Raw genomic sequence first — 26,312 nt, 5'->3', positions numbered from 1 at the left:
GGCACAGCACTAATGCAAACATTAGTTATAATTACCCTTTCCATTCTTGTAGCAGACCATTAATTATTCCTTTTAGGACTGATTTCTGAACATCTTGAGGCTATGAAAAAAGGAGAAGAAAATTGTATCGGATGTAATTATACATACTCTATACAAGATATTGTACAAACACGCAAGTTTGCTTTGCTCATGATTCAAGCCAGCTAAGAAATCTTTGCGTTATGATGCTGACCTCCTAAGTATCTTTCCTTGCAGACTATTAGCTGAGGCCTGGAGTTGTGCTAACAGTGGCTTTCAACGCTTTAAACAACTTAAAAACTGTAAATACAACTTCTAAATTACTCCTGTCCTTTGTTTACTAGGCATAGTACCTACTTTTTGCTACCCCCATCGTCCCATTTTCCTTACTTCCCACCATACAGTGTCCCATCACAGTCATATCTTGCAAGTGGTCTTTGAGATCTACCACAGCACAAACTGTGCATTACTAGTAGCAAAAATTTCCTCCTCTTTTACTAGAGCAGTTTTCATCATTCTATGGCAATTCTCATGGGACCATTTTAAGTATGTTTTGAGAGATTCTTCAGAAATCATGCCTATCTGAGAAAAACTTTTGGTATAAATTGCTTTTTAGCATATTCCTTTGCTGAAATAATTGTTACAATGTTTTAAAACATGAATTCTTTTCTTCTACTTACAGTATTTAATAAGGCATCATAGACAACATTCACAAATTTTGCATTGATTCCAGAGTCCTCAATGGTATTAAATGGAGGATTGGTATCTTTCTGTAAGTTAGATAATACAGGAAGCATTTTGGTTTTGAAATGTTTTGAATATTTTAGCTATCTTTGAAAAAAAAAAAAGTTTAACAGCAAGTGTAAACAAAACACATACAGGTACAACTATTTATTTTCCTTATCGAAACATAAGAATCTAAGTTGCTTTTATTAATATGTGAAAGATGAAGCTAAACAACAGTAATCGTACACACTGTTGTTATCCTTGTAACTCCATTACGTTGTTGTGCTATTTTAAAAATGTAAGAGAGTTTCAAATAATGAATTACATCAAATTTTCATCTTCCATCTTTGTTGTCCATCATCATCAGACAAGAGCAACAAAATCATAAGCAATCAATATGTAAGTAACTAAAAGTCACAGGTTATTTTATCTAGGTTCATATTAAATATCATGAGCACAGTTTGCTCTGTAATAGGCAGGAAATATTAATTTAGCATGAATTCAGAAAGTTTTCACACAAAAATATGATCTTTCCCAAGGAAAACTGAGTATGCCATCCCAACACAAGAACAGCTATACTACTTGAGCCCATATCACACATTTTTTTAGGGACAGGGAACTTCTGTTTCCGGATTTGCCTGGGTCTCTGTATTAGCTACATTAGCTTGCACGTTTTTAAACTGTAGTTTGTGTAGAAAGTACCTACGCAGTCATAGTGTCACAAAAAGAACTACGTACTGGCATTTTGAAGTTCCACATACACTTGAAATATAGTTGCTTAAACTGGAATCAATAAATCAATGCAATAACAGATTGTTGACCAAAGGCAGGTGAGATCATGACAAAACAAGTAACCAGCTGCAAGCCTTTAACTGATGTTTTTGTAAACACTTTGAAGATACAAAGAACTGTAAGTACTAAATAGTATTATGAATTATTTTCTACCTTAAATGCAGCATTTATCTCCAGGAAAGAATCAAATGTTGTAGAATAAAAATCATGTACAGCTTTCCAATCTCCTGATGACTTAGCCTTTTCCACATCATCCCTAGAAAGAATATTTTAAAATATTGGTAATACAAGGGTTCAGTCTTCCCAACCACTTAGACTTTAGACTGCACTGTAACTCTAAGCTTTCCTCACTAAGCACACTTAGAAGACAGACAAGTATAATATCAGTATCTTTCTAACATCTTCCTTGTCATTTTAAGATCATGGTATTACAAGGGAACAAAAGCATAGTTTGTGTTTGATACACCTGAGCAATGTCTCTTATTCAAAATGTTAATTCATGGTGTCACAGTTCAGTATGTTAAGACAAATAATTAGCAGAACAGAATTACGCTGATGATACACTGACATGATAAAATTTCTGAGACTAATCTATTTAAGTATGCAGGCTCCTAAACTAGTCAAATTCATTATTATTTGTACAAAATTTTATTTCTGTTCAAATTTTTCAAATAAAACTTAATCTTTGTATGCAACTGTACACATTCCTTAAGGGGACAACAAAATCTATGGATTTACTCTTAAAGTCCTTTTAAGTATTGCACCTTAAAGAAAGTATCTGTATATGAAATTTTGTGCAATATCATACCTTTAAAACAAACAAAAAAACCCCAGCCAACCATTGAAGCAGAATTTTATTTTAGCTGTCTACTATGCTCATGATACAAATCCCAGTTTGCTCCACCCCAGATAATTTCTTTGTACTAGATATTTAAAAAAAAGTTATCAGTGGGACATACCAAAAATGCTAATGACTTTTTAATACTTTACTTGAAAGAATAAAATTCTTGTTAATTACATAATTAGGCAGCAGTCAATAGGTACAAAATTCTGAATATGGAAAAAATTTCAGCTCTTCAGATCACCTGAATACCAGCAAAGGATCACCTCTTGTCAAATTCTCCTCTATACCTGTTTCCTTTTCCACCACATACACACACTGCCTAATCAAAAAGCATTCCTTTTCCTCACTGAATGCACAAAATCTTAAACACTGAAAAAAGCAATGAAGATTATATGCTCATACATCTCTTGGAGCAACTGTGATTTTTTTTTTTTTCCATCTGTTTGAAAAATAGAAGAATTGGGCTTCTTCCTAGGAACAGTTCACCCCATTTCCTGACCAAGATTATCCTACTGTAAAACACTCGAGGGTATTACAGCAGCATAATGCTGCTCTGTGGGTGCTAAAGCTAAAAAAAAAACCCCAAACCAAAAAAACCCCAAAACCCAACAACAAAACCCCAAACATAAAACCCCACAACTTTCAAAGAATTAGTAAATACCACTCTCAGAACACATCCACACTAAAGAAACACTCTGCCAATATATATGTTCACAAATTGCAGGCAGAATCCTCTAGTATAGACACACCCTATGCCATTAGTTTTTCAACAAAGTTATGCCATTTCCTGAAATGACAGTGTCAACGTCACAATTTTTGGGAACATAGCTATGTTAAGTAGAGAAAAAAATGTTCCCTATTTCCTTGTGCCCACAGTGAACCAAGCAAAGCTGGCAAAACTTTGTGGTGTAGACCTGACATCAGGAAAACAGGCTATACGAGTTAAAAACAATTCAGGTGGTTTCCCTGGGAACTTCTGCTAGCCTGGCTAAGCTGATCAAGCATCATGTGCCAAGTATCATAACAGTGCTGGAAGAAATCTAAGGCAGATACATTTTTGCTTAAGGGTCTGTGCTGATCTGGAAAAACAGAAGTGGAACACAAGACAGTATTTTACATCAATTCTACTTCTAGCTAAATCAGTGTTACAGGGCAGCAACATAAATATTGTCTGCACAGACTCTTTAATCTTGAAACTCTTCTTACTTAGACAAACAAAGCATAGTGTCTCTCACAGAGAAGTGCTAGAATAGTTTACACTTACACTGCTTAAAATTGTGGTCACATAAGCAGCAAGGATACATGAAAAAAGAATTAAGTTTTTGCCATAAAACTAATATTGAGAATTAACTCTCTTTAACATAATGCATGAAGAAAGGTCATCTGCACTTTTAGCCAAAGTTAGAAATAGCGCAATCCACATAAACACCACTCCAGGTCCTCAAATATGATGTTACACATTTAAGTGCCTGATGTGCAGTGTATCACATAAGTCTGAGAATGCCAGTACCTCAATGGACAGGACACACCATAATTGGCAGTACAAAAAAAATACCTAAGACTGAAAGGGATTTTCCAGCCTACAATAAATCATATATATTTTTTTCCAAAACTAAACATCCACTGAATGTCAGGAACTGAATTTCTAACTCTGAAGTACAAGCTTTGCCATTTCTTGAACAGAACAACACTTCAAGCTAGAGAAAGTATTTTGATAATTTTCACAGTAACAAAGTTATGAATCCCACCATCACAAGTCAGACTAACTACTTGTCAGTCTTCCTGAACTGTTTCCTCATTTGAGATTAACAAAATCAAATGTATGAATTAGGACAAAATGAAGAAAGTCCAAAGAAAGAAAGTACATTTTTAGAGACACCAGTGTAACTTACTGAAAATCTTTCACAGTTTTGGTTCGGATGGGAAGGGAAGGTTCAGGAAGAATTGGTGCTTTCAGTTCTTGGGGTAGTGTATCTATAGAGATGCGCTGCTTTTGTCGTACATCGAGGCAAATAGGTGGTAGGTCTCTCACTTATTTAAAAAAAAGTAAAGAACAATAAATACAATGCAATCATATACATAAACACTTAGCTAGTAAAATACAGACATAGGAACTACGGAAAAAAAAAAGAAAATGCACACTGCTTGATTCTACATCTTTGAACCTCTACTCATCCAAGTACTTTTCTTACCACATGCTCATCCCAGACATGATGGAAACTTCAACTAATTGAAGGGAAATAAAATCCTAGAAACAAAAACCATGTCCTGAGTTCGTAACTATGTCTCTGTGAAGAAAGTGTTCCCTCCTGCCAATGGAGGAAGAAAATTGTCCGGTCTGTCTCCCATCTAAGGCCTTCTGAAATAAGGAAGTCTTTACTATTTTATAAATGAGCTCCTGGACCAAGTTGCAAACAAATGATTTGCCTATTACAAAAACAAAGAAAGAAAACAAGGCCAGATTTTTACAACTGAATTGCTGACATGCTGCTAGGAAAGAAAAAAAAAAAAAAAGAAAAAAAAAGAAAACTGGTGACCTGTAGTCCAACTCATTATTAGGGAAAATAGCAAAATACTGTACTTACATAAGATGCGCTGGTATTACACCAGTAACATGCACTGGTATACATAAAGCAGTACTCACTTCACACAAGAAAACCTCAAGTTCATATATAGTTTCATTTTTAGAAATGAGTGCTGCAGAATTTTCGTTAAATCTATTTGTAGCTGTAGATGCTCAACCTTCTGAACATTAAGCCTAGTGCCTTCTAAAGTCAGATGCATAAAGTGCTTATTCTGAACATCACATCTACCTGAACCTATGAGCAACTCAAGCTAAGCAAGTTAGAATATAATTACAAAAAAAAAAAAAAGTCAAAGGATATCACGGAATTAGAGTTACCCAGAGTGATCCTGCTATATTTGCTGTTTGAAAGACAAACCAAGCAGTCCATGACTGGTAGCTATTAGTCACGAATAGTACTGTTGTCCATTATTGTAATTACAGTATCTACTGTAAATATTGTAGTATACAAACCGCAACACCGGTGTTCCCTACACCTAAGAAAAATCTCAAGCACAACCACACCAAAGTCCAACTATTTTCTGACATACAGGGACAAGTCTTCAGTCAGTTTTTCTACACTGTGATATATAATTTTAGCTAGAGCAGACACTGGATCATCTACAGCCTCCTAAAAGAATCTCTCCAATAAATTAAATGGGAAATGCAAGTTTTCTGTCTTGCAGAGAATTACTGCTGAAACAGTAGCATCTGTAAACATTTCTTCTCAGTAAATTTGGCTGCCTATTCTAAGTACAAATAGCAGTGCTTTAACAAGGTCTTTCTATTCTACTCCTTACTTTCTATTTGATCTGAGAACATTGTATTGAGTTTATGTAGCAAGGTTTTGGCAGCAGGGCGGCTGCAAGGGTGGCCTCCGTGACAGGAGAGATGGGGCTGCCTCTATGTCAGACACAGTCAGCTCCAAAACAGACCCACCACTGGCCAAAGCTGAGCCCATTGGTGACACTGGTAGCACCTCTATGGCAATATAAGAAAGGGTTAAAAACACTGCACAAAAGCTGAGAGGAGGAATTGAGAGAGAAACACACACCCCCCTCACCCTGCAGACACCCAGGTCAGTGGCGCTTCAGGCACTGGAGCACAGATTCCCCTGCAGCCCATGGTGAAGACCATGGTGAAGAAGGTTGTCCCCCTGCAGCCCATGGAGGACCACAGTGGAGCAGATATCCACCTGCAGCCCATGGAGAGCCCATGCCCAAGCAGACTGTTGGCAGGAACTGTGGCCCATGGGGAACTTGTGCTGGAGCAGTCTGTTCCTAAAGGACTGGACCCCGTGGAAAGAGCCCACATTGGAGCAGTTCTTGAAAAACTTCAACTCATGGGAAGAACCCATGTTGGAGAAGTTTGTGAAAGACTATCCCATAGGAGAGACCCCATGCTGGAGCAGGGAACAGCATGAGGAGGAAGGAGTAGCAGAAATGAAGTTTTATGAGCTGACTACAATCCCCATTCCTCACCCCCCTAAGCCACCTGGGGGAAAGGAGGTAGAAGAGTGGGGAACAAAGGAGTGAAATTGAGCCTGGGAAGAAGGGGGGGCAGTGGGAAGGTGTTTTGAGTTTTGTTTTTGTTTAACAGGCAATAAATTAATATTCTCAAGTCAAGTCTATTTTGCCTGTGATGGCACTTGAAAGGTGGACTCCCTGTCTTTATCTCAACCCATGAGCTTTTTCATCTTATTTTCTCCCCATGTTCTGTTGAGGAAGGGGAGTGATAGAACAGCTTGGTGGGCATCTGACAGCCAGCCAAGGTAAACCCACCAAGAACATGAAAAAAATATTCCAATGCAGTATACACAAACATCCATTCTACTGACAGTGTCTTCTCAAATATCCTTGAAATGCTTTTTTATTCTGATCTATACTGCATGTTTTAAAAAGCATTTATATGAATTATGATGTAAGTTTGTGATAAAAGACACTATATAAAAATGTCCTCAAAAGTCAAACATATTAAACCAAAATCCTCTATGAATTGCCTAAGAACCCTCTAAGCCTCTTCCAAGAGTTGCTGTTTTTTAAAATTAACTAAACATCAAAGTAGTATCACTACTCCGCTGCCTACTCCATTTATCACAGCAGGGGAATAGATGCTAACAAAATCCCCCAAACCCAAAGGCAGATTCTTTTCACTCATGCTAATGACAGAGACACTGTCATTGTGACTTAACTCAGCCACCATTCATCAGACAATAATAAATCTGAGTGCCCTCAACCCCCTGACTATGGCATCAATTATAGATATGGAGCCTTGCCCACTCTCACAGCTGGAATTTAAAGCTATTAAAGAGAAGAGTAGTATTTAAAAAACAAAGTGGACACATAGATACTAAATTAATTCAAGCCAAGGTACCAAACAATCCCACCATGCAAGTGTTCCGCTATTGCACATCATTCTCTGAAAGCAGGATGCACTGACCTAAAAGAAACTAAGACTATGTCTTATTTTTGTACTCTGAGAAAGACAAGTAATTTTCATATAGCACTCATTCTGTCTTCTCAATTTTAAATGGATTAAACATTGAATTATAACCAGCCGAAGACACTGAAATGCGGAAAATATTCTCTCCACATCTGTAGAAGAGACAGCTGCTGACAGAAGCTGTTTCTCATTTCAGTAAATTGAAACTGCAGGTGCTAAGCTGGTAACTTGCACCCTTTCAGTGATGCAAACCTGCAGCTTAAAATAGATATACTAAAACTGTGTTTTAATAATATGTTTAATAAATACTGTCAACTTCAGTGTGTGTCTTGCCATAATTCAAGTTTATTTGTAAATAGATTTATTTGCTCATCTGACATTCAAAAATATTAATTAATATTTGTCACTTGACTTCCATTGAGGAGAAACTTGATACTTTATATATTGAGTTGATAAGCAGCAATAACACAATACTACAAGACAAGAAAAAGCAATCATTTCTGGCTGTTTCCCCAGTTACATCAAGTAAAAAGACTCAGCAATGCATGACTGATCATGCATTGATCAAATGATCAAAAACTTTGAGGAAGAAAATCTCATTGATACAAAACAGAATTGACTAGTACAAGGAAATTTAGGGTGAATGAATTTTGAACAGCAGTTATTTTCATGGTGACCAACACAGCTACTGGCAGATGAAAATTTTCAAAGTAGGTAAAGCAAACAAATCTTACTTGTATTTGTAAAATTTTAGAAGAGCTAGAACAATCCAGTTCATACATTTCATACCAGATCACTGTTGCATTAGAAGACTTGTTATATAAATTCAATCTCTGTGGCAGCCACATAGCAAACAAACATCACCCTAGCTTTCACACTGAATTGACCAGGATTACCTTTTCCATGCTTTTGTTTTTCAATGAAATTAACATTCTTTGAACTCAAGCCTACAGTACTACCAGTATATGCATATATATATACACATATTCAGAGAGATAGCATGTGTATAGATAAACTGAAAAAAATGCACCAACCAAGCATCATTCCTGAATTCCAGAGTAAGCAAAAGAACCATTTTTAACTGAGAAGTTTCAGTGATTATTTTTTCCACAGAATACACATACCTCCTCAAAAAATTTTGAGTACACCTTGGACTGTTAGTAAAAATAATCTGGTTTTATATATGCAGGTTACCCCGACCCTGAAACTACCAGAACATCTGCATAATTTTCCACATTGAGTTCTATTTCAAGAATATATCCTTGACTATAATAAATATTGCCATGCATTAGTATGGTGAAAATTAACAACTAAGTACTTATGAGGCAGTAATTACAACCAGGGCAGTATCATGTGCAGCAAGAACTGAGGGCACTTCAAGAGAGAGGCATTTAGAGTTTACTATTCTTGTCAGGTACAAAAAAAAAAAAGTGGGGGAAGGGGGCAGATTTCTTCTGTTTAGTGAAATGAACTCTGCAAAAGGGTACTATATTTTTCACATTGCTTGGCCCAATACTAGATTTAATTTTACTTTGTCCTAAATTTTATTAAGCAGCAGACTTTCATAAGATAAGATTGTATTAAGCAACTATTCAGAAAGAAGCTGGACAGGAAACAATTAACGCTTAAATAATGAAAGACAGTAGCTTGGAGTCTACAAGTCAACTGCACGCATGTTTGTTAAAAACACTAGCAGCTGAGTAGTTAATATTGACAAGAGGTCACTTTTAGCTTCTGAGGAAAATAATGCTATCTGAGAAAGGCAAAACATTTTCTTTCTCTGAGGACTTTCGGATTCCAACAATATTGCAATTGTTTACATGCAATTTATATACAAAGACTTTTCTTTAAAAATATATAGGTGACAGCAACGGCCACCCGAAGGTTGTTCTTCCAGCTTTGTTAGCTTGACCTTACAGTACTTTGTAAAAACCAGCAGAGCTCTCACCTGCTTTGCAGCATCTTCTTTTTGCCTTACGCCAAGTATTGCCCTCAAGAACACCACTCTGGTAAGTTATGCAGCAGTGGGAGAATTCTTCACTGGCCATCTCCAGCCACCTTGGTTTTCTTTGTGCAGTACAAAGTGACTTGAGGAAAGCACAAAATCCTGCCCAAGCCATCATTTACACATAATTGCCTTTTGTGTTCCAGCGATTACCCCCCCTCCTTTTTTATTTTTAAGTAGAAAGCACCTCCTTACTCCATAAAAAAAAAGTGCTTTAAAAAAAAAAAAAAAAAAAAAGGAGTCTGGTATTGACTTTTTCTTCTGCAGTATAGCTAGCAAGGATACAAAGATTATTTTAGTAAGGATCCAATCCTGCAAGGTATAAGCCACCTTTTTCTGTACAACTTTGAAACTGACAATACCTGCCCATAGTTCTGTTTCACACTCACACTACTGAAATCTCTTAATTAATGCAGTCTCTTTCTTTCTAGCCTCGAATTCACTGAGTGCTATAAAGACTTAGAGAACCACAGAATAATAAGGCTGAAAGGGACCTGCTCAGAGGCAAGATCAATACAAACCTGACAAATTTTGTACAGCCTTTTATCAAAAGTCCCAAATTACTGAAATTCCATATCCTAGCCCCAAAAATCTAATAAAAATTTCAGGTCTAACCACAATGTCATCTCATCAGGTTTCATGATTCTAGTCTACCATACTGAATACACAGCTCTGCTTTCTATCTTTTCATCAATTATCGCTACCTCATCATACCACAACGACCTTCCTTCGGGCCTTTCAGACTCTTCAGAACTTACCAGTCTTTGCTTGTGAATTTTATTTTGTGTCATCACTGGCCTTCATCTTCACTGAAAAACAGCAGCTCTCAGCAACTGTTTCCCTTAAAAGCCCTATGCTTGCCTCATCCCTGCCATCCTTCAGATGGCGACAGAAAAATCTTCTGCACAAAGTTCTGACACAGTTTCTAGAGAAACTGCCATCTGACTGCAGTTAGACAAACAGTATCTGCAGATGGACTACTGAATCTTCTTTAAAACTCAAGATGATTATTTCATCCTCCAGGACTATTTGTTTTTCTTATCCAACTTGTCTCTGTGACATAACCTCTACAGAGGATGGACTATCATATATATATATATATATATGTATATGTATATCACTGCCTGTACAATGTACTGCACAGCATAATTTAATGAAACCTAGATTTCTAGATTTTCTGGCACTACCACAATACAAATATTGGCAGAACACTGAGCACCTTCTTAAATTGGTAACTAAGTAACACAGGGCTTTTATTCTCTTACCATTTTTGATATTGGGTATAACAAGTTGCGTAGGCGAATTTCTGTTTCCGATGCCTTCTTTCTTTTGGTTGATAGTTGTGATGAAATTGCTGAAAGTGGAAAACTGATTTTTGGCTCCTCTCTCCAACCCCTGTAATTAAGATGACAGCATGCTATAAAGGGCTAATACATTACTGAAAGAGTAATCTTACTCATGACGTATTACACAGAATACTTAAATACCTTTTATCTTTAAATCAGAGTGGTAATACCTAAATAAGACATAAATAATGATTCTGCAAGTTTGTTTCAAATTGAATCAGGAGAGATACCATGAACTTCCTTTCTATTACATTCAAAACCTCAAGTATTAATTTGCAGGATATGAAGATATCCTTGGATTGCTGTGAGGAAAACACAATAAGATTAGAATGCTTTCAACATTATTCTAACTTTCTGTATCCTAATTTCTAACTACTTTTCTATTCCTCACTACATCCAGCTCAGTTTAAACAGATGACAGTGCCACATATTCCTTTTTCCAAATAACCCTAATGTACTGAAGTAGTTTAGACAAATTTCCCACTATTTGAAATGTGGGGCCAAAAATTCTCTGTGAGCTAACCTGATAATAAAATTTAAATACTGGCTACCTGGGTAAAAACCACTAATGATTGATAATCATCAGCACCAGCTGCCACTGAAGAAAGGCTAGCTAATAAACATTGGTTAATACAGCGTTAAAAAAACCTGCTTGAGTACCTGTATGTGCTGCCGCCAAGGAATCTGCACAAGCCCTTGCTAAGAAGTGTTGAGCGCTAATGTGTTTTAACAGTGAACAGAAGTGAAATCACACAACAGACTTCCAAAGGATTGTGCCAATCGGTCTGTTTGAGTGCTATTAGATATAGTTATTTACTCTGGAGAATTTGCAAAGCATAGGTGGGTTAAGGGGCTTGCCCAAGATGACAGAAGTCACATGATGGAGATTTTAATTTCCATCTCAGCTCCAAGTCATCAGTTGATATCAGGCAAAGGTAGATCAACTCAAAAAAAAAATATACACACACTCCCCGCATATTGTGATTTTCAGCCTCACATTAACCTAAAGATTCATTTACTTGATATCTGGTATCTGTGCTCGTGGTTAGAAAAAAAATGTTTTCATGCAAATCAAAACTGTAATTCCCCAAATGAGAATAACAATTCTAGAATAATTAATGTAATATCCTATCAATTTTTTTAAATCCATACATTTCCCTTTCCCCTTAAGAGTAGTAAATTTGGATTAAGACATGCAGCCAGAGTTCCGAGGAAAGAACTTCACTTCCACCACAACATCCTGAAATACCACCAGGAGGGCAATAACACAGCCCATAAACCTGCCATGCCGCAGTGTACACAAGCTGGTACACTGCCAGGAATATTAAGTAACTGTGGCACAAACAGCCATTTTTCCATGGCTTCTAACTCAGCAAATCATAAATTTGAACAATCAGCATGACTTCTGGCTTTAAAAATACCAAGTTTCAATTTCTAGCTTCAAATTCCTTGTATGCAGCAAACATTCAAAAATAAAATGTAATTACCATTAAAATTTTCACATTAACTTTTTCTTTTATTCTATAATCTTTGAAATATCATTAAGATGCTTAAAAATCACCTGGCACATGACTGGAGAAAAACAGACCCTGAACAAACATGCCAAGACATGACTGACTGAAAAAAGGACTTTTAAACAAATCCAGATCTGAGGTTAATCTGCTGTGTCACAAAACGTATGCTCTAGGTAGAAAACCTCTGGAGCTTGGACTAGTCTAATTATGATTAATAGGGAATAGATATCATAGATAGTTGAGAAGAGGAGCTTTTATGAAACAGACTGTTTGACTGACTCAGCTTTCTAGGTTTTACTCCAGCCATGCCACTGAAATAGTATAGTTGAACAGTTATTTAAAAATGTTGTTCTTAATGCCACCTCAGAAAGAACAAAAATTGCATGTGCTATTTAACTCCATGATCCTGCACCAAGTGCAGTTCCAACAAGATTAAACAAACGTATGGACAAAGGCTTTACTGTAAAGCCCTGGAGGAATACTGGGAAACTACATGCTCATTAATAAGGATCTCTGACATCTCCTGGGAGAGTAATCTAGGACAAGTGTATAGCACTATGTCATACTTACAAAATTTTGTAGGAGGTCAGTGAGCCTCTAGAGCCTAAGACTCTGCACGCATACTGCCATCAGAAAACTGAACCCCCACATAAAGAATGAGTATGCTTAGAGGGAGTAAGTGGTTCAAAGTAATCTTTAATCCTCTTTTTTAAGAGCATATTAATAACTCGCAACTCTGATGGCTTCTTAGTGGAAGTTTTCCAAAGCATTAAGCCCTCCATAAGACTGGAGAGGTACTAACATTATACTTTATAAATCTATGTTTTTCATTATTGAAGTTAAATTAGATGGTGAAAATAAGTCAGACTGCAAAGAGCATGTACAGAGTGCTTTCTGTGAAGAGGCAAAAGACCATCTAGAAGAGTTTCTTGAAAATCCTACTCCTCAGCCCTAACATAACTCACTCAAGACCTATACGTACATGGCAAGCAAAGGCCAGTGAGAAGTAAAAGGTTTTCTTCCCTGTGCAAGAAGACATGGAGGACACTCAGGTTACCTAAAGGTAGCTGTCAATGCAACAGCCTACGCAAGAAATAGGGTTTTCCCTTCTATTTGTATCTTGAAAGGTGTAACATAGGACTGGTTTTGCTTTACAGAAGCCTCTACTTGTTCTTGCTTACTAGGGGGCAAGTTATTTAGCTTCCCACAAGTTCCTTTTCAGAATCTGAATACTGGCCTCCAAACCATTACCCCTTATGCATTATTTCTAATCACCATCTGGTCCATAAGAAAAGCCTGAACTCCTTGCGGGATCATGTTAATTTATTCATGGGCTAATTTAATCTCCACAATTTTCCTTAGAAATAAAAGCCAAAAAGAAAAAAAAGTAACCATTCTTCCACAATTCCACATGGCCCTTGGCTAGGAAAAGCCACAATATGAATGACAATAGAGATAGTCACATAATCCCTTTATTCCAATTTGCAACCAGCTTAAACTCCACATCAGACATCTTTCATGCACATGCTCTTAGGAGAAAAAGGATACCGTGGTTATCTATTGACTTACTAAAATTCTGACCTTTTCGACAGCTACTGTGGAAAATGGAAACTGTTTAAAGGATGTGTCACACCTTCACGTTGCCTTTGAGGAAGCTCTAGTCATGCCACATCAGTTGCACAAACCTATGGTGGGTCTTTAGTGCACTGAAGAAAATGTCAATTACACAAAATCTGGAGAGATGTTTGAGACAAGGATATCTGAGGTTCACTTCATACAGAAACAAGGTATAGTATCTATATCACCATAGTCATCATATAATGGCTACAAATTTAGAAATAATAGGCAGAGAGAATATGAAAATTAAGGTCACCTGGAGTATCACTGTATTTGTATCAGGCATGTGTTTTTAAATGAAGGGAATTTTAATGGGAAAAAATCATAAATAAGCAAAGACTTTTTTTAAAAGACAATAATTTCTCCCTTTTGTTATCATATATTACAAACTCTTCCCCAGTTTAATGAGGAGGAAGCTGAGAACATATTTCTCTCTTTAAAAGTGTTTGAGAGGTTTTGATTAAGTAACACTCATTTTTTGATGTTCAAGCAGAACTTTTAATACAAGAACTTGTATTAAAGTCATGCCATATATGATGAATCTCAGAACATACTGCAAAGCCCTGGAATTAGACGTGTAGGTTGGTCACAACTAGGGCTTAGCAGACCAACAGTCCAATACCTTCTTTGCAGCAACTCAGAAAGGTCTTGCAGAAGCATACCTGCATTCCCTATTTGGTATATTTGGATCAAAAACTGCATTCTGTTACAAACAGAGAAATGCAGGGCTATGGAAATGTCTATTACATCTGTCCACAAAACTCCCTCTCTGTAACATACTATTAAAACCCATATGCAGCTCTTTGTAAATTCAAAAAGTCCCACACGCATTTGACAAGCAATCACACCTAGCCACAGGTCTAAGCTCCTCTGTAGCAGGTCAGCTTAGACAACTTCACGCCTGTGGGCAACAGTTCAAAGGTACATGGAGGATGCCCAGCTACAATCAAGTTCTGATTCCTTAAGGCAGTGGGATTTCTACATGGCTGCCCAGTTGCACATGTTCTTCATTAGCTGAGCTAACCCTGACACGTTTTAGAACAGCACTTGTATCTTTACACTAAGGGACTGGCATTTGCCATTCAGTCTGAAGTGGAGTTTTCAAAGGTAAAAATAACTCCTGGGCACTTGTCCATTACAGACTTCTCCCACCAAATCTGTACTTGAATCACAAGAACAAACACATTCTTCCACATTCAGACAGATTTGCAAAGCTGAAAGTCTTTCAGTAGAACATTGTAGGCAAAACACAAAATTGGCAGAATTGCTCAAAGGAGTTTGTAGTTTGCCTACAACTACTTCGTTTAACATTACAATTATTTCATGACAGTCATAAACATTAGACGTTCAATCTTTTAAACTCAAATTATGTAAAATGATAATTTCTAGTAAGCCAGATACTTATCAGAACTGTTGAATTAAAATGTCACAACTGTATTAGTTACTACAGAACTGATAAAATTTTTGCTCTGTTGTTGGACTGACGTAGCTTACAGCAAGCTTTAACATTGAGCTGTGTAAGATATTCAACTCATGCCAGGAAAATTTTGTTTCATAATATTATATGGTCAGCAGAAAGAAAATCGTAACTCCAGTAAAATTAAGAATCTCAAATGAGGTTTCTGAAATGAAATCATTCTCGCAAATATCCTTCTCACAGTTTTTTTTTATCCATGTTAACTCATTCATCACTTATCGAAATGTTTTGTCATCTTTGCATCAACACAAAGTAAAAACCGCAAAAGACCTTTTAAGAAAAAGTTAAAAATACAGAAGTATTTTTCAGCTAGCTCTCCTGCTATTAAGTGTGGTAAGAGCTGAAACCCTCCACCCCCGAAAACCCTTAACGAACATTCACAATGCTGCAAACCCTCAGTCATGACTAACCCAAAAGAGCAGACCGTTGTAAAATGTTAAAGAACTATAAGTAGATGGAGAATTTATAGCTTCATTATGTCACTGCTTACAGCTGCACTTGTTATTTTTAAGAAACTTGAATGAAAGCCTCTCAACGGAAAAGAACATGAAAGAAAACGAACGCGACGCTTCCCCACCGCCACGAAAAAAACCGGCAAACATAGCAAATGACAGCGGGGACCGCAAAGACGGTCCCGCTCCCCGGGGCCGGGGCCCGGCGGGCGGCAGCCCGGGCGCTGACGGGTCGCCCGGCCCCGCCGGCGGCCGCGGGAGACCTACCCCGGCAGCCGCGCTGGATGCCGACGGGATGGGCGGCAGTTTCTCTCGCTCCTTTTCTTTCTCCCCTTCTTCCTCCTCTTCTTCCTCATCCTCGCCGCCCTCCTCGGCCGACGGGGGCGCCGCGCCGCCCTGGTTCAGCTCCGCGCCCGGCGGGAGCCCCGGGCCGGGGCCGGGGCCCGGGGGGAGGTCGGCGGCTGCCGTGGCCGCCGGCGGGCTCTGCAGCGACATGGCCCCGCTCCCGGCCGCCCCGCGCCTCTCACCTCACGGCAGCCCCTCAGCTCCCGCCGGCACCCGAGCCCCCGCGCCCTCTTCTTCTCCTCCCTCCCGCCGCCCCCAAGCGCCACCGAGGAGCCCCCGCGGGCACCCCCAGTGCCGCCGCTCCGCTCCGCTCCGCGCGGGGCCGCCGCGGCAATGCAGCAGCCGGGCTGCTCCCGGGCGCTCAGACACCCCCGCACGGCGGGGCGGAGCGCAGGCCTGCCGCCCCCGCCGCGGCCCCGGCGAGGAGGGGGAGCGCGGGACGCGGCGGAGCGGAGGCGGCCGGCGCCGCCGGGCCCCGCTGCCCTGGCGCCCCCTCAGCCACCGCGCCACCTACAGGCCGCGGGCAGGAAGAGGGGCAGCCGCCGCCGCCGCCGCCGCCATGTTGTTTATAGGCGGCTCATAGAAACGCGCTTGGCGACCGGGGGCGCCGCGCGGGGGCAGCGGAGGACACGGCTACGGAGACTCCGTACTGCAGGAATCGCCGCCGGGCCGGCCCGGCGGCGCCGGGCGTACGGGAATCGGGGCTGCCCCCCGCGCTCGGCGCAGTCGCGCTGGCGAGGGGCGAGCGCTGCGCCGCGGCCGCGCCCCCGCGGCGCCTTCGCTCGCCGGGGCGGGGGGCAGCGCCGGGTCCCGGGGGTGGCGGGGAAGCCCGGCGGCAGCACCACCTCCCGCGCCCCCGTGAAGCGGTGCCTCCGCCGGCCGGCACCTCCCGCTTCCCAGCGAAGTCGTGCCCCGCCCCGCGCGCGGAGCGGCTTGCTGCCGGGCCGCGGGGGGCAGGCCGGGCCGGGGCATGGCAGCGAGTAAATACACGAGTAATAAGTATAAAGCTGTGATGAAGGGACCTCGGGGTGGGTGCCGGCACGGCACTCCCGCTCCTCCTTCACACTGGGCCGGTGTTGTGGTGGCACCGCTGGCAGGGACTGGGCTGTCAGTGGCACCTCTCACACCGGTACCTTCATCCCGGCCTCAAGTCACACTCTAACGAGGAAAATACAGAAATGAAGTGTAAAAGCTTAGTCCTGTCTCTGTTTCACGGGCAAAGCCGGAGCGGTGCCAGGGCCTGTGCAATGGCAGGTCTTGGCCCTTCGTTTGGACAGGTCTCAGGAAGCCTGAGGCTAATACCTGCTGCCAGAGGCTCTGTGCGGTAGCCTGGGCTTGCTGAAGCTTTGCTTTAGTAATATTAAAAAAAAGGCATCTTCAGAAGACGTTCTAGGTTGAGCTGGTTGCAACACGACATGTAGACTAGATGTAATACAGCGTTTGTCTGCGGGGTACTGACCTATCACTTGGCTTGCTATGCAAATGTACGGGAGTCCTTCCGCGGGCGAGGGGTACCGTGTCTGCGTACGCTAAGCTACATAAAATTTAAGCCCTTCAAACCATTAACTGCCAGACGAAACAAGTTGCTTTCAGACCACTCTTAATTTTGTGTCTGGAGAAGGGTTCCCCTCCCAGCTTCAGGATCAAAGGAGTGTGAACAGCGTTACGGACCACTTGAAACAAATCTTCAAAATTGTTTTTCAGATGGAGGTAAGCCACATGATGGTTTTTCTCAGCATTGGCGTTACACAAGTAGCTCCTGCAGGCTGCAGCTGCGGTAAAGATCTCTGTAAGCTGCATAAAAGCAAGGGCATAATAGGCACTGCAGAGTTAATCTAGCACATTGAAAAATGCTTTCCCTTTTTGAAGGAACTGGCAGACCCGGAGTTTATTCAGTTTCATTAAGAAATCGCTTTGTCTCCTTACCAAGTTAAATATGAGAGCTGGTTTTCCAAAAAGTTCATTCCTCACTGTGCTTACTTCCCAGTTGCTCTCAGTGGTTTGCATGAGTAAGTGGCCTGCTGCTCTTAAACAAAGCCCCCCAAACACTCACTCATCTTTTTCCTTTACGTGCCAAGAAATAACATAATAATAGTAATTGCAACAACTTCAGTACAAGCAGCTATAGACCCAGTGGCAGTCCCCAACTGGAAGTAATTGGTACAGCTGTTTCATGGAGCTATGCCAACTTGAAACAGGGAAGGATCTGCTCCTTTGTGCCTGCAGAGGGAGATGAAGCAAAGGGAAATAGAAATGTAGGAAGGCAAGTATACAAACAAATTCATAATGCTTTTTTTTTTTTTCAATTCCATTGAGCTATAAAGGCCTGGTTTTCGATAGCTTCAAAAACACTGAAATAGCCGTCTACCAGGATTATTTCACAAAAAGCTAATGCAACATCAAAGACATCAATTTTTACTGCCCATGCTGTCCTGTGCTATTTGAAGCTGAAGTGTTCTGTTGAACTAAACTAATTCAGGTGAATATTTTGACCCATGGCAATTATGAAAATAGGCACAAAAGCACTGTTAAGAAAATTTCTTCCTATTTTTATAAGAGAGTAAAAGGACCACATACTGAAGAAGACGCAAACGCATTTTCCTACTTCTAACAAACGTAGCATACATCTGGTGCCTAGAGTTTGTAACTAAAAGTATTTCAATATAATTAATAGATCCATAAGGCAGTCAAAGATGTAACCACAGCTGGGAAAGGCAGGTCTAAACCGGCTTTCAATTTGCTAGCACGGATGGATGCTAGCCGGGTGCAGCAGTGCTGCATGTAATGAGGCAATGCATGTAAACCCTGCAATCATTTGTTGCCAAAGTGATAAACCAGGTAGAGAGCAATGGAGCAGTCAGAAAACAGGATAAAGACAGTCTGTCTTCTAACAGACAAGATTTGTGGGATACACAATGTACAAAATTTTGCAAAACTAAACAGAGGTATGTAACTGCCATTTTACAAGACTTCACAAATTTGTTGGCCAGATGGCCTGGGAGCCTTTACAAAGGGCCATGCACACTCATTGCCTTTATTTTGAAAGTGTTTGCAGGTTTTTTGTTTGCATCACCTTTCATAATGTTTCCAGTTCTTTCCTTAAGGCTGATAATGCTTTTGCTTACCTTGGTGGTTGCTTTTCCACCCTCAACTGTTATTATGTTTCCTCCTTTACCCTTCCAAGGACCCTTTCCTTGATTTTTTCAATCTCTTCTGAGCTGCTTAAAAATCTTAAATCACATGGTGCCAGCTACTTCACAGGATTTTCTGGTAAGTGGGGGAAAAGTAAAGTTCAACCAAAAACTGTTGCTCATGCCGAGTACATGCTGCCTGGGCCTACACATCCACCCTGGTTCCTGGATGAGTTTGCAGCCCTCACTGGACCCCACGCTGGCATGCCGTGCTGCTGGCTCAGATAAGCATACGCACACCGCAGTGACACCCCTGAATGACTACAGTGGGGACACAGGCAGTACGTGACCCTGAACATATTTTCTTGTACTTATGGGAGAACAATCCTGCCTTAGCAGGGTGTTGATCCTTTCAACTGGAAGATGACCTTTTTGACAACTTATTTTAAAATTGTTCACAAATATATTTCTTCTATCCAAAGAGTTTGTGTTGTCAGGAAGGGGAAAAAGTCAACAGCACATCTCTGTGCAATGACGTGGCCAGGCACAGACCGCCACTAGGAATGACAGATGGAAACAAACCAAATGCTAACATTTGTTCACAAATGATTAGTAAATGCTTACAAGTAATAGATACACTCGCAGAGACTGGCATTTGGGAGTGATGCACAAACGAAAAAAATAAAAAGGGCTAAATTCCCTGGCTAGTATTTTCATGACAAATAATTGAGTGTACTCACATGTTCCTCTGCAGTCAGAAGTCAAAATGCAACCATAGGCACAATCAGCCCTGGTTTAATTCAGTAACATTAGGGGTGGGTTTGGCTCATTATGGGTTTTTCCCTGGCCCTCAAATGCTTTGCTAGTGTTCGCATTCAAAGAGTATCAAAGATCCCTGTGCAAACTGGCATTTCAGGAATTGAAGTGACCTGTGTCCTTTAGAAAAGGCAGGCTGAATTTCCTGTTCAGTTGGTGATACACTCCCATCACGCAGATATACTGTGTCTCTCTCTTTTATTGAGTAGTACTGTTTCTTCCTCTTCATACTGTTTAAAGATCTCATACACTTCCCAGTACAAAATATTTGGACCATTTAACAGATGTGTGCTTTGTGAGAAGGACCTTGAGTGGGCACAAGGGGAAGCACAGGATGGCTGAAACATCAAAAGGGGAAGCAAAGGCTGGAGGCAACACATTTCCTCTCTATGGGAGTAGGAGAGAGATAAATGGTTGGGAGTTTTCCAGCAGAACAGGTTTTCAGCAAAACATTTCAGTTTTAACAGAAAGACCTGATTCATTGAAATGGAAATGTTTTACAAAGAAGCATCTTTTCAGTGACCTTTTAGCAGAACTCAGGCAAGATGCCACCGAAATCCACCTGTTACTCTGCCGGCTCAGTTGGAGAGCTTGCCACACTTGCCATGTGAATCATCAAAATCAGAGACTGCATGACTTCTGGACTCCCCGGCCAGCTAACTTCTGAGCTGCTCTACCTTCCTGTGCCACCTGCCCACATCACCCGTTAAGGAAGATGGAAGTTCATGTCTGCCCACAAGTCATGACTGTTCTGAGACTGTACAGCCTCAGAGCTTGTAAGGGATGACCCCAGTCTCGTCCAACCTCCCCTATTGGCAGCCATCCATTTCCCTTGAAGTTGGACTAAGGTATAAATTTGGGGAATTTTGTCCTAAAGAATCCAAATTATTGTGAATCCGCCTGCCATTGGTGACAAGCTAGTCCAATTATGTTTATTATTCTTGCTGGGAATGGGAAATTATGTCAAACTTGAGCTTCTCTTACTCTGTCTTTCAGTCTCTGGATCATATGCCTTCACCTGTGACAGAGGAAAGCCCCCTCTTTTCCAGGAGCACATGTGCAAGGTGCACTCAAACTCTCCTGAGCTAAGTCCACGTTATTTCCCCGATGACTAACTTCAGATGAACTGGTATATAGCTCTCGCTTACCCTTTGGCTGTCTTCCAGTATTTGGAAAGCCCCATTTTTTAAAGAGTTTATAAACATTTAGAAAAGTGGTGCAAAGAGCTCCTCAGCTAATTCATCTGAGGCACTTACATGCAAGTTATTCAGCTGTTGTTCTGTCTTGGCAGTTACTCAATTATATCTTTCTCTTTGGCAAATGGTAAACTTTTGATTGAAGGTACATCATCAGACAGGATGCATCCTTCTTGGGCATTCTTAGTACAGAGAAGGAATTGGTAATCAGCAGTTCTGTCTTATCTGCATCATTACATTTGCATTTTGGGTTCCTTGTCATCACTGACTGGCGCAATACAACATCTGTACCAGCTAACTGTAAAAGGCTCATGGACACTGGTGCCTAGGCAACAGCTGATTTTTTAGGTTAGTGATTAACTCTTTTTTGTCTGCCTGAATAACCTGAATATTATATTATTCCTTGCTGTGGAACAGGACCTTTGGCTTGAAAGAAATCATTAGCCTCTATTTTAGAAACACTGTGGCTATTTTAGTGATGTCCAGAGGTTATCTGTGATAATGCAGTGTACGCAAACACTAGAAGAGAGACACAGCAAGAGAAAAATTCACAAAGTGAAGAGAATTAACTTAGTGACCATGCAACTTTTACTAAGGTTTCCATTTCTTCTCTCCAGAAAGTTGGTGTTGGTTATTCAATCTTTAAACTTCAGTTAATTTCACTTAAACTCTTACAAGATATAACAGTAGCATGATCTTTCCCAAGGTATAGCAAGGGACAAAAGTCAAGGCTAGGAGATAACCCTCTATCTTTTGTCATGTCTGATCTGGAAATTATTTTTAAATGAGATAGAGGCAGACGTTAAGTACAGAATTTTATCCGATTTGTATTCAAAATGGAATTAAGAAACAAGTATGCCATGCTAAAGAAGGTTCAAATGAGGAGGCAGTACAGAATGTTTAATTCAGCAAGTTGCTTCTGTACCTTTGTCATCATATGACCTATAAAATTGTAAAACACTGTTAGAATTAAGATTTCTGTTCAGCATGGCTTTGCAAATCTTTGCTTACTTACGGGTTAACAAACTAGCCGGATTTCTTTAAAAGGAGAGCATTCTAGAACTGAAGTGACAGCGAGAGATAAAATTTGAATAATTTCCATACGCTCGTCCTCTTTGCTTGGGAGGACTTGGCCGAAAGGAGCGGTGCCGGTGAGGGCGGCGGTAACCGGGGCTGCAGCTCCCTCCAGCGCCGGCACGGCGGCGTTCCCAGCCTCGGCTGAAACTGCATCATGGCACACGGCTGCACTCCTGCTTCCTAGCGGCTGGAAGTTATTTATTAGCTCTCAGACACGTTTGACATCGTAGAAATTCCTGGATTTTGAGCTTTAGTGGTAATAAATGTGGGATTAGATCATGTATGCAATAGTTTGCATGAGTACCCTGGAAACTGGTAAGGCAAATGGCATAGACAAAATTCATCTCATGTGTTAGTTTGGGCAGGATTTAAGAGCTGGATGCTCAAAGACTGCTGAGAAGTTCAAATCTTTAATGCGGTATGTGGTATTCCCTTTGTAATGTCTAAATGGGACATGTACAGTGCCTGCTCCTTCCAATATCTTGCTAACTGTCATCATGTTTCCTATTCATGGCTAACTTTTATAAATAGAAGAGATGTCTGAACAACTTACAGAGGTCTTGAGTCTCCCAGGGAGGAAAGGCCTCTGGCAGACATATGATGGTAACTAAAAGCAGAGGGCTGGGGCAGATACTGCCCCCACCCACTGAATGGGGCTGTTCTCGCCAATGAATCTGCTCCTTTCCTGCCACGCTTTTTGGGCTGATCTGTAAGATAAACCAGCTCTGCTTTTAATCTGTTGCTACAAGCCTATGGGAACCCAAAGTGGAGGGGGAGCCTCTCCCACAGTACTAGTGGGGCTGTTCCTGCAGCCGAGCAAGCCCTGAGGACAATTCTCCCCAAATCTGGTTCCTCGTGTGCAGCTGGAGCCGGGCGTGGACCCACCTGCAGGCACCCATGTGTCCCCAGCTCAGCACCTGGCTGAGTGGTAGCTGTTGGGTGCTGTGTCAAACAGGCAGGTGCCTGGCTTCCCAGGCTCAGCCTTCCCTCTTCCAGGGCTGCTTTACTTTCCCTTCTTGGGAAACATGTCCCAGGGCTTTCTCCCCTGCCACCTATAAACACCATCAGTTCCAAACCCAACTCTGCCACTTTCACAAGATTTTCTTAACTTTCCCACATTGCTATCAGTTGCAAATTCCCCTTGGACACTGCTATGGACCCACTGGCTGCTTGCCTGGAGTAGCTGTGAGAAGGAGTAGAGATAAGGAACACCGTGCTGTGCTGTGGCAGCCAGAGACCAAAACCACAGAAGGGAGAGAAAAACTCCTAACAAGACCCCAAACTGTGCTGTAGTGTCATCATAGGCTCATCACGTGTACATACTGAAATGTTCATCATACCTCTGAGGAACACACCTGAGGTTTCACAGCAGCTTTGGGGGAAGACAGCAGCCTTTAGGACATATCCTCAGGCAGCGTGGACTCTGACACCAGAGGCTTCCTGCGTGCCAGCAAGAGGCAGTGGGACACGCAACTCATGATTTTCCAAGAGCACAGGAGTGCTTATGGATCGGATGGGTGCCAAGGGCATCCCTGTGCTCTGCAGCATGGATGCCATTCGAACCCCCTGAATGGCAGGCATGTGGCTGCAGACAGGGCGCTCCAGTGCAGGTTGTGCTAGCATACTCCACAAGGGCCTTTTAAAAAAATGCACAAAAGTAAATAAATAAGATCTAGACGTGTTTTATGGATAGTGGCTAGCTGCTTCTACAGAAATACTCATACTCACTCAAAACTTGTTCCTTCCTAAACAGTGTCTATTCTAGTAAAACTTCTTTGTCCAACATAAAGCACAAACCCCTCCCTTCAGTGTGTGTGTGGAACAAAAGGAGTGATGCAAACACAACTAATGTAATGGCGACTGTATTTACATAATAAATTAACAAGTAATGCTGTTTTGCTTCTGTCATCTTCAGAGGAAATGTTGACTAAAAGTGGTTAATAATCACATTTTCTGCTCTTGTCCCACAGACAATACCTGTATAAAAACCAACCAAACAAAACACCACAGTGTTTGACTCTAGTGGTAGAAACTTTATAAAAGCAAAGCACTGGTCTAGATAATAGGATTGATATATCTGACTTCTTCCTGAATAATTCTCTTTTAAGAAATGTTTCCCCTTTGTACTTTTCCTGCACTTATTCACCTTAAAAAATAATTTTTTCCAACATTCTTCACAAAGATCTTCACCTCTATGTTGTCTCTAATAGGGTCACACTCACTGGAGTCCCTGAGGCGCATAGTAAAGGCAGTAGAGAATCCTGTAGTTACAAAACACTTTTCCTATATAAATAAGAGATATTAAAGCAAACAGCTGTACCAGGTCCCTGTATAAATTATTACAATTCTTTAAACTCCATCTACTGAAAATAAATCTGGAAGCGTTTTTCTTAAGACTGGCTTCGGCTCCTGGCTTTGTTGGCCAGTGCTGGTAGTGTCAGCAGGACATCACTTTCCTTTTCAATCTGAGTGATGAAATAGGCTCATCCCGGTCTTCCACCCCACACTGCTCCACCTGACCGCTCTGGAAAAAGAAAAGTGGCAGAGGAAAGCTCTTGCAGAGCTTCCTGTGAACCCTCTGTCCAGCAGAAGAGGTAATAAGAAGATGTGTGTAGATCGTCCCCGTGCCGCAGAGCCTGGATGGGGGTGAGCAGGGGTGCCTGCTCTGGCAGGGTGTGGAGGGGAAGCCGGGCGAGGATGGCGGTGCTCCCTCCAAGGGGCTGAGCTGGCAGCGGGGGAACAAGGGAACTGGCTGTGCTTATAGCAGTCTCCCACATTTTCAGCTGATATTGCAGAATTTACTGTTATTGAGTATAGAGGTGTCTGATTTGCTGGAGAGCGTTGCAGGAGCACAGGCTCCTTCCCAAGACAGTCGTGCCAAGTTATAATGTCATTTGTATTCAGCCAAGTGGTTCTATTTATAATAACCTTTCAGGTGACCCAATCGTACACTTGGTAAAGCACTTCTAAAGAAGGAGATTACTTTCTATCTTTCGAGGGTATGAAGTAGTGTACTATATAAATACTACAGCTTAACTACTGTCTATTTTGAATGTCAGTTAGGATCAGGTAGTGTTATACGCTCCTGAGTTTTAGCAGTTTTTATTCAGGACTTTTCAAATTTGCATCAAGCTGAAACTTGGCATGTAAGCTGTCAACACAGATGCTGGTATTATTCTAAAAATAGAGTATGTTAAAGCTTTTAAAGGTGTCAAATGGCTTTCTTATGCAGTGGTTGCAGATGCTTTAGCGTTCTGGCTCTTTCATCTGTACAGAAGCTTACTGTATCACCTTCCTCCCTCCTCCATTCTGCAACATTACAGTGCTGAACAGTGAGGAATAGGATGACAAGTAATCACACTGGAGTAATAATCCAAGGATGGTGTGCCCTGGTAAGAGGTGCAAGTAACAGTCATTTTTGGTGAAACAGAACTATCCTCATGGAGTCACCATAAAGAAAAAAATTGACACCTGAAGTGAACACGTTACCCAAAATGATGACATATTGCTTGACAGCACAGTGAAAGGAAAGACAAAATCCTCAGCACTGTGGAGGTTCCCTAACACTCCCATTTAGACAACCTCCTCCCAGGGGTTACTGCAATCTCCTCCTCCTCTGCAGTGATTGCCGTGATATTTATTGAGTATGTGTATTAAAGTCTAAGGCATCACAATTCAGAAAACTTATAATACAAAAGATCACTTATGTTCAGTGATCTGCAATGCTGTTTGAATGGTAAAAAACTGCCCCTCATAGAATAAACCAACCCAAATGTATGTCCACAGGTGAACCCATTTGCTTCATTTTGCACAGGCAAAGAAATGCCCTCTGCCATATCCTGAAGTTAATAAACCTGAGTTCTGGAAGACTAGAAAATAAAACCAGGAGATTATAAAACACAGAACCTCTCTTGCAGAATGTCCTGCGAACAGCTCCAGGAGAGGGCAGAT

At 41.1% G+C, this 26,312-nt stretch overlaps 1 protein-coding gene across 11 annotated transcripts in view; it reads right to left on the bottom strand.

Moving 5' to 3' along the window:
* The window catches only part of HECTD2 (HECT domain E3 ubiquitin protein ligase 2), a 42,330-nt gene extending 25,677 nt beyond the window's left edge, over positions 1-16,653 (bottom strand). For 7 of the 11 annotated variants that reach the window (XR_008236931.1, XR_008236933.1, XR_008236932.1 and 4 more), the window contains exons 1-6: positions 16,064-16,652; positions 10,656-10,785; positions 4,273-4,411; positions 1,690-1,792; positions 699-788; positions 36-100 (exon numbers count right to left, since the gene is read on the bottom strand). Coding sequence is in view for 6 of the 11 variants with exons in the window: in XM_052799360.1 (XP_052655320.1) it covers positions 36-100; positions 699-788; positions 1,690-1,792; positions 4,273-4,411; positions 10,656-10,785; positions 16,064-16,291 (755 nt within the window). In the remaining 5 variants the exon portion in view is untranslated. Of the gene's footprint in view, positions 1-35; positions 101-698; positions 789-1,689; positions 1,793-4,272; positions 4,412-10,655; positions 10,786-16,063 lie in introns of all 11 variants that reach the window. The other 4 variants (XM_052799356.1, XM_052799362.1, XR_008236935.1 and 1 more) reach the window with 3 other exon arrangements.
* Positions 16,654-26,312: the final 9,659 nt, after the last annotated feature.

The sequence above is a fragment of the Harpia harpyja genome, chromosome 10 (assembly GCF_026419915.1).
Source record: "Harpia harpyja isolate bHarHar1 chromosome 10, bHarHar1 primary haplotype, whole genome shotgun sequence".
Taxonomy (NCBI): domain Eukaryota; kingdom Metazoa; phylum Chordata; class Aves; order Accipitriformes; family Accipitridae; genus Harpia; species Harpia harpyja.
This window is presented reverse-complemented; position numbering and strand designations above follow the sequence as displayed.